Source organism: Fragaria vesca, unplaced genomic scaffold, assembly GCF_000184155.1.
Source record: "Fragaria vesca subsp. vesca unplaced genomic scaffold, FraVesHawaii_1.0 scf0513139, whole genome shotgun sequence".
In the NCBI taxonomy this organism is placed as follows: Eukaryota; Viridiplantae; Streptophyta; class Magnoliopsida; order Rosales; family Rosaceae; genus Fragaria; species Fragaria vesca.
The window spans coordinates 145,872-153,956 of NW_004443446.1; the positions used below are offsets into that span (position 1 = coordinate 145,872).

Genomic DNA, 8,085 nt, shown 5'->3' on the forward strand with positions numbered 1-8,085 from the left:
CTCAGTGAAGGATAGTAGAACAACGGTCTATTAGTTTGTGCATGTTGCACTTAGGTCTCAGTCTTAGACCCACACGCTCCACCTTCTTATTGTTAAACTTTCAAAAGGGGACTTGGTCTTGGTCCTCAAAAAACTCCTTCTGTCAATGACTCAAACAACCGTGTTTTCTATAATTCGCAAGCTCCTTCCAAGTCTTCTACACGTTTAAATACGCCCCCCAAAACCATATGGTTAAATTTATTATTCAACAAAACCAAACTCATGTCTAATCCCTCCTCTTCTTCTCTACCAATAACCATATCATCCCACCATGAAAGTTTCTGAACCACTCACTAATCCATTCGAGTTGATTCTATGGCTTCTTTGATCTTCAGTTTCATCTTGTTTTCTTGCCTAATCCCTATTCATTCACTCTCCACTGTGTCTATATCTCAAACTTCAAATAATCAAACACTAATTTGTTCTCTGACCCTACAACAATCTTTCCTAAACTGTACTAGTTTTCCTAGCGGAATTAGAGTTCCTGTGAGCCCAAACACATCATTTACAGGTTTGGTTGGTGGGGATGGCTTCATATGTGTTTTGCAGACGCGGCCCTCATCTTCTTCATCAGTCATGACATGCTGGAGGTTCTCTGCCAATGGGAGTAACATGTCCACTAAGCGAGTTTATATCGGTCTGGCTCTCAGAGAACTCAAAGCAGGAAGCTCCCACGTTTGCGGCCTAGTTGATGGGACTAATCGACTCCAGTGCTGGCAGTGGCATGGGTTTAATTCAAGTTCAATTGGCAACAAATTCTCGAGGAGCGTCGCAGTGGGAAACAACTTTGTCTGCGGAGTGTCAGAAATGGGAGAGGTTAATTGCACAGGAAGTAATGCCAAAGTGATTGGTGAAGTGCCTGGGAAGAGTAATTACAGTTATGTTAGTGCAGGGTCTAATTATGCTTGTGCAATCTCATTGAGTGATAGTGGTTTGGATTGTTGGGGAGAAATGAAGGGTGACAAACCACAAGGGAAGTTTACCTCTCTGGCCTTGGGCGACAGACGAAGCTGTGGCCTGAGGCCTAATCAAACAATTGTTTGTTGGGGGGAAGATGGCTTCAGTTTGCCTCTAAGTTTAAGACAGACTTACTTCACCTCAATCGAAGCAAAACACAGCGTTTTCTGCGGGGTATTGTCATCGAATTTCTCCTTGTATTGTTGGGGAAACCAACTGTTTGATACCCAAGACAATTTCGTGGTGTTCAGTGAAGTGAAGCCAGGGCCATGTAGAAGAGAGTGTCCATTATATAGCTCTCCATTACCAGGCTATGCCAGATTTTGTGAACAAGGACATGTAGTGTGTCAACCCTATGAGGCAGCTGAGGAGCCACCTGTGCCACAGAGGGAGTCTAAGTGGAGCAAGAAAATGGTGGCATTTCTTGTAGTGGGTTGTGTTGGTTCCTTGGCGTTCTTGTTGGTTTGTGGTTACTTGGTCTTCAAGTATTGCAAAATTAGAGGCTCCAGGATCCATGACTCGGGTCCATTGGATGATATGGAGAGGCAAACTAATCAGCATGGTTCAGGGCAACTTCAAAACCAGCAAGCTAATCAGCATGGTTCAGGGCAAATTCAAAACCAGCTAGCTCAACAGCCACCGGTGTTGGAGAAGCGGCTAAGCCATCTGATTAGCCTGGGAGCCAATGGGGGTTCATTGGAGGAATTTTCGTTGCAAGTACTACTTGAAGCTACTAACAACTTCTCGGAAGAACACAAGATTGGGACAGGCAGCTATGGCTCAGTCTACTATGCCACATTAGATGATGGCAACCGTGAAGTGGCCATCAAGCGTGCCGAATCATCGGCGTCTTCATCATCTGTTGGCGGGCACACCAAGCGGCAAGAGGACAGAGACAATGCATTTGTGAATGAGCTTGAATCATTGTCACGCCTACACCACAAGAATTTAGTTCGATTATTGGGGTTTTATGAAGATGCAAAAGAGAGAATATTGGTGTATGAGTACATGAACAATGGTACAGTTCATGACCATCTCCACAAGATCCCAGTGTCCCCTCTAATGTCTTGGTCCGCACGCATCCAGGTGGCGCTTGACGCCGCCAGAGGCATCGAATACCTCCACGTGTATGCGGTTCCACCAATCATACACCGTGATATCAAGTCATCCAACATATTGTTGGATGACAAGTGGAGAGCCAAGGTGTCCGATTTTGGCCTATCTTTAATGGGTCCCGGGGACGACGAGTCCTATTTGTCGCTACGTGCGGCTGGCACATTTGGTTACATGGACCCCGAGTACTATAGGCTGCAACAACTAACCACGAAAAGTGACGTGTACAGTTTCGGGGTAATGTTGCTCGAGTTACTGTCAGGGTATAGCGCGATTCACAAAAATGAGAATGGCGTCCCAAGAAATGTGGTGGATTTTGTTGTACCATATATTGTGAATGATGAAATTCACAGGGTGTTGGACCCGAAAGTGCCGCCACCGACGCCGTTCGAAATAGAGGCCGTGGCGTACGTGGGTTACTTAGCAGCAGACTGTGTGAGCTTAGAAGGTAGAGATAGGCCTTCCATGACTGAGATTGCAAACACCTTGGAAAGAGCTTTGGCTTATTGTTTGGCATCGCCACCAAGTTCAAGAGCCGAGTCTTTGACTTAGACTCGGTTGAGAGCAAATGACACAGTCAACAATTGTAGAGCAAACCATTTTTTCTATTCTCTTTGTGCAGATATTGGACTTTCTATTCCTATTCTTTTCGGGTTTTGCTGATTAGTCAAGGCAAAAATTGTATGAAAATATGAGAGCCACAAAAACCATTGTATGGTGCAGCAGCAACCATAGAGTTTCCTCGACTTATAATATTCTTTTCTTGATTTCTACAGCCAAAGAGATTATTCATGTCTTCAACTCGGTCTTGTCTTTTTTCTTTGAAATCTTTTGCCTAAATTATTATTTTCTTTAGAGAGCAAAAGTCAAACCGGAGGAAAATTCTGAATAAGGATTCAATTGAGCACCAAATCCATGAAGAATATAATAACAAATCACATCAACCTATATATATGTAAATCTAAATCGAAACCTTCAGCTTATTTAGCTGCAAATAAATCACTAACCTACCCAACATGATAGGAATCACATCCATTTCTTTCAGTTCCTTTGGCTGGTGGCTGCAATGACCACCTTCAATGATGTAGTTTCCTAGCACGTCGAAACAGCCAAATCGTTTAATTATTGACTTGATCTTTTTCTAACTTGTCAAAATGGGAGCCAAAATCAATATTTACATCTTCTAAGCTGCCAAAGATTCAGAGGTAGCCCGCTTTTTCTCAAGAAGCTTCACCAGCACACCATCGATTTGGGCATACACATCATCCTTCGTAAGACTCCCGTTCACCTGAAATAAACATAATGACTCTAGTTGGATAGATTCATCACAATCAAATTCTATAAGAACTTCATTAGACAGTTAATGTATCATCTCAACACTTGGAAGCAGAAAATATAAACAGATGGCAAATAGTTAATTTAAACCATACCAAGATCTTGCAACCTTAAAATGATTAGCATTTGCAAGTATATAAAGAACATCAATAATTACTTGTTTAAGTGCCTCACTAACATCAGTAACATGAAGTTTGTCAATAGCCAGTAATCAAAAGTTATGTGCAGGAATTGGTATTTCCTTTTCATGAAAGAAAGAAAAGCAAATGGATTGATACAATCAGTAGCCTAAGAAAAATGTGCATATAGGATGCCCAATGTCTTGAGCAAGTAGCCACACATTTTGGGGGCATTGGCACTGACAAAGACATGCAGCTACTAAGGCAACCCCACAAGTACTCATTCTGAACACTTAGGTAGCTCATGGAGCATAGAACATGTTTTGAAAATGATGGGATGAATCAATAAGTGCATTGGGGTTTGGCAGATAGCTTGCGTGATACAATATGATTGTCATGACGATGCATATCACAGAAGCTATCTGTTGAAGTCGAAGATGAACAGTGTATGGATGTTTATGCGGGTCACATCGAAGGATGGTAGTTTTCCTTGTATGAAGGGGGTGTTTTAGGTGCAAGTCCTCAAACTGGTTTACTGTCCAGTGAGTGGGTTCAGCTTTTGTACGTAGAGGCTGGTTTGTAGACTATAAATGTCCATCGTCTGTACTTGATAGATTAATATGGATAGCGAATAAAAGTTGCACCTTGGCTTATCTATGTGGTCAAGTTTTAGTGCAAGTATGCTTTTTGGGAGAAAAGATTTAATACGCTACCCCAGAAAAACCCAAAGACAACTACCAACAGCAACACAATAATATGATAGTTGAAGTGTAGAAAGATTAGATAACTTATGTTCTTTTTGATCCCCGAAGTAATGTACAGAATCAGAGAACTCTCCCATTTCCAATAATACAAATGGAAAAACAAACCAGAGATCAGAGCCGTTACCAATACCAACAGAACCCACGCTGACAAGGATAGAGCTACTAATTACTCAAACATGTAGGTACTTTTGAAAAACAGAATGTTACACAAATATTGACAGCATCACTCATACGAGCCCTCATGTTGGGATTCCTTCCTCAACAGCAACTTAATATAGTTATCTCTCTCAGCTCACTTCATATACTAGCAAGTAGAACTACGCACCTTTTCCTCACATTTTGAATACCATCTATACAAGCCAGTTGGATAGTATGCAAGTAACAAAGAAGAGAAGAAAGGAGATATTAAGGGATGCTGAAAAGGCTGAAGGCCTCCAGAAAATCAACTATAAATATGAAAACAATGCATGGATCGATAGGACAAGAATGTCAGCACCAACCAGCAATAGTATCATAATGGACAAAATCATGCATGATTTAGCTAATAGAAAATTCAAAATATACCATAACCCCAAAAGACCTTAACTAATAAAAGAAAACTCCATAGTACCTCTATGAGGATGTTCCCATCTATATGAACAATATTTCAGATACCCAAGTTTAGCTCAATGCATACCACCATAATGTGTACGACTTATTATTATTTCTATTTGAAAATCACAACCCATCACAATTGCACACTGTAGCAGGGAGTCAGAGAGAGAGAGAATATACTTGCCTTAAGAGTTATGTCTTTGTATAATGAAAGTACTGCCTCCACATTCTGATGATGAGTGTGCAATCGAAGTTTCACCTGAATAAAAAGTATATTCAAAAGAAAATGTAATCCTGACCTAGAAAAATAAAACAAGCAACGTACTTATCATACCCTGGCTTTTTCACCCAATATTGGCACATGATATGCACACATTGGAAAAATAATCGGCACCAATGTGATATGATCATGTTTGTTTGGTAAAAGAAATTGAAAGAATAAGTTGGGCTCTGTAGCATTGACCAACAAGAAAAAGAGATAAACACAATACACTTGCTAAGAATAATAGCAACTAGTGCAAAATAAGAATATGGGAGGTACATTACCATTAACTCATTAAGTAATAGGCAAATAATAATTGATCACCTTGAAGTTAAAGTATGACAAGCCAAAAGAATAAATATGAATAATACCTTTTCTTCTGTATCATCAAAACGTTGGGTGAGCCTTGCAGCAATCTCTGGGGTCTCTGGAGGAGAATACTTCAGATGGTAAATCTTTCCAGTAACAGGGTCCAACCTTCTTCCAACAACTCTGTCAACAAGAATATCTTCAGGAACCTGCAAATGCAAGTTGACATGGTTACCAAGGGTTGTGACAGCTCAAATCTTACTTTCTGGATCAAATAAGGGGATTTACATGTTTTTTTATGCATCAAAATCTGCTAATATTCATCCTACCATATTTATTCATAGGTTATGATTAACAGTAACAGTGAACAACTTAATATCACTGAGTTGAGAAGCATCTTCATGATAATTTCCTATTCATATATAATGTTCATGACATTTGAAATATCAACAACACAAAAACAAACGCTTACGTCAAGAAGAATGAAAAGATCCGGCTCGAAGTCGAATTCCTTAAGAGCAATTGCTTGCGATGAGCTCCTAGGGTATCCATCCAAAAGCCAGCCTTTTTCTCGAGAATCTGGCTGTGATAGGCGGTCTTTCACCATCTACATGATTAAGACCACAGAATCACCAGTAGCATGACAATAAGCCAACATGAATATTAATTACCCTACCATGACAACTATTTCATCTGGCACCAATTGTCCTTTGTCCATGTACGCCCTTGCACGCTTCCCATTTTCACTCCCAGATGCAATTTCAGCTCTAAGTAAGTCACCAGCAGCAACATGTACCAAATCATACTGCATAGAGGATCACAACTCAGTTAATCTCCTTGTATTCATCAGAAAAGCTTATATAAGTGGTACTTATATAAACCATGTTATAAATTCCACTAGGATTTGAAAATATTAAGCTTATATAACCCTAAGCTGTACTCATGACCTGAAATTATAGTGTAAAAAGATACAAACTTAAATTAAACATTTGGTTTATCAAACTACAGAATACCTCACAGACAGCTATAACTACCACTCAACTACCAAATCCTTCATAATGTGTTTGAAACACAGCTTCGAAAAAAGATTTAAATTCTCAAGATTTGCACATTCCCCTGTTTGGAGAACATTTAGACCAAGCTACATATAACTTCCAAATGTCTAACTTCCTGAGTTTGAATGATCAATTGTTACTCTATCGGATTCTAAGTATTAGCATTACATCTCCTGTTTGATATCCCAAAATGAACCCATAACGCTACCGCATTATTCCCCAAGAAAGGCTCTATGTAATTCACATCATACACATAGGCTATATCATAACACGAATCATTTCGGTTACAAAAACTCAAGGCATTGTATATATCTGCATCCAAATTCCAATGCAACTATCATAAACTGCACTAAAATTCCGGAACTCACTTTCTTTGTAATGAGCTCGCATTGCGTTCCTTTACCCGAAGCCGGCGCCCCGGAGATCATAATCCTGAGCGGCTCAGTCTTATAACCACACCGCACCCCCTGTTCATTCAAAAAAAAAACCACTGCCTCAAATTACAACAAAAACCCAGCGTTTCAAACCAGGATTGTAAAGCGTACCGTGTTGCTCATGGCTCTGCGGGAACGAAGAGGAGTTAGGGTTTGGTGGCGAGAGGGAGAGAATGTGGAAACGAAAGAGGATTGGGAATTGGAGGAGGTGAGTGGGTTTGAAATGGAACACGCGGCGGGAGGAGGAGTTAGAGGAGGAGGAGCCTTGGGGCGAGCTGAGACTGTGGCCATGGAATGGGGTACCAAATTTACATGGCAACCCATTTTGTGCGCTCTCTTCCTCCTTTCTCTGTTTTTGCGGTGGATATATAAACCGAAGGATTTTGATTCTGGGATTGTTTGCTCCACTGTGGATACTGATGCTGCTCTGTCTTGTTTTGCGGTTCGGATTTTCTAATTTTTTCTTTTATTTTCTTTAAATATTTGCGAATACAGTTGATTTTCCACCGTGTAACCAACCGCACACGTGTGTTTTCACTGGTTTTTTTTTCGATGAAAACGAGAAATTTTTCAGTGTTACGAGAGGATCACGTGACAGTCTGACGTGATCCTATATTTCAATTAAATTTAGACATGTGGATTTTCTTCATGAAAAATTATTTCAGCTATTTTGTCAAAGACTATTTTAGGTTTTATGTTGTTTTTTAAATACTAATCCCTAAACCCTATACCCTAAACCCTAAACTCTATACCCTAAACCCTTAAACCCTATACCCTAACCCTAAACCTTAGACCCTAGGTTGAACTTGCTAAAATACCCTTAAATGTCATTTCACAAAAAATAGAAAATATTAGTTAATATTTTAGTTGTAAAAAATCAACATGTCTAAATTTGATTGGAATGTAGGACCACGTCAGACTGCCACGTGGTCCTCCCGTAGCACTTAAAAATTTCTCGATGAAGACCGGAGCATCTCTAACTGGATGAGAAATTTTTAGATGCTACAGGAGGACCACATGACAGTATGACGTGGTCTTACATTCCAATCAAATATTGACACGTGAATTTATTACAACTAAAATATAAACTAAAGTTTTTTATTT

The 8,085-nt window shown here is 39.9% G+C and overlaps 2 protein-coding genes across 2 annotated transcripts; one reads left to right on the forward strand and one right to left on the reverse strand.

Moving 5' to 3' along the window:
* Window positions 1-354: 354 nt before the first annotated feature.
* LOC101300499 (serine/threonine-protein kinase-like protein CCR4-like) lies at window positions 355-2,707 on the forward strand. Its single transcript, XM_004309870.1, has one exon. The coding sequence runs from the start codon at window positions 355-357 to the stop codon at window positions 2,659-2,661; it is 2,307 nt and encodes a 768-aa protein (XP_004309918.1). The 3' UTR covers window positions 2,662-2,707.
* A 198-nt stretch (window positions 2,708-2,905) lies between these two features.
* LOC101295585 (probable adenylate kinase 2, chloroplastic-like) lies at window positions 2,906-7,423 on the reverse strand. The gene is made up of 7 exons (XM_004309857.1): window positions 7,093-7,423; window positions 6,916-7,014; window positions 6,169-6,297; window positions 5,965-6,099; window positions 5,555-5,701; window positions 5,106-5,180; window positions 2,906-3,397 (listed from the first exon to the last, which is right to left on the reverse strand). Exons 1-7 carry the CDS (start codon window positions 7,303-7,305, stop codon window positions 3,293-3,295), a joined length of 903 nt encoding a protein of 300 aa, XP_004309905.1. The 5' UTR covers window positions 7,306-7,423; the 3' UTR covers window positions 2,906-3,292.
* Window positions 7,424-8,085: the final 662 nt, after the last annotated feature.

Bases quoted from the DNA above. Each gene is read 5' to 3' on its own strand.
- LOC101300499 (XM_004309870.1), top strand. From the start codon at position 355: ATGGCTTCTTTGATCTTCAGTTTCATCTTGTTTTCTTGCCTAATCCCT.
- LOC101295585 (XM_004309857.1), bottom strand. From the start codon at position 7,305: ATGGGTTGCCATGTAAATTTGGTACCCCATTCCATGGCCACAGTCTCA. The intron at 7,015-7,092 runs GTACGCTTTACA...TTGAATGAACAG, and splicing joins GCAGAGCCATGAGCAACACG to GGGGTGCGGTGTGGTTATAA. The intron at 6,100-6,168 runs GTAGGGTAATTA...TTAATCATGTAG, and splicing joins CAGATGAAATAGTTGTCATG to ATGGTGAAAGACCGCCTATC.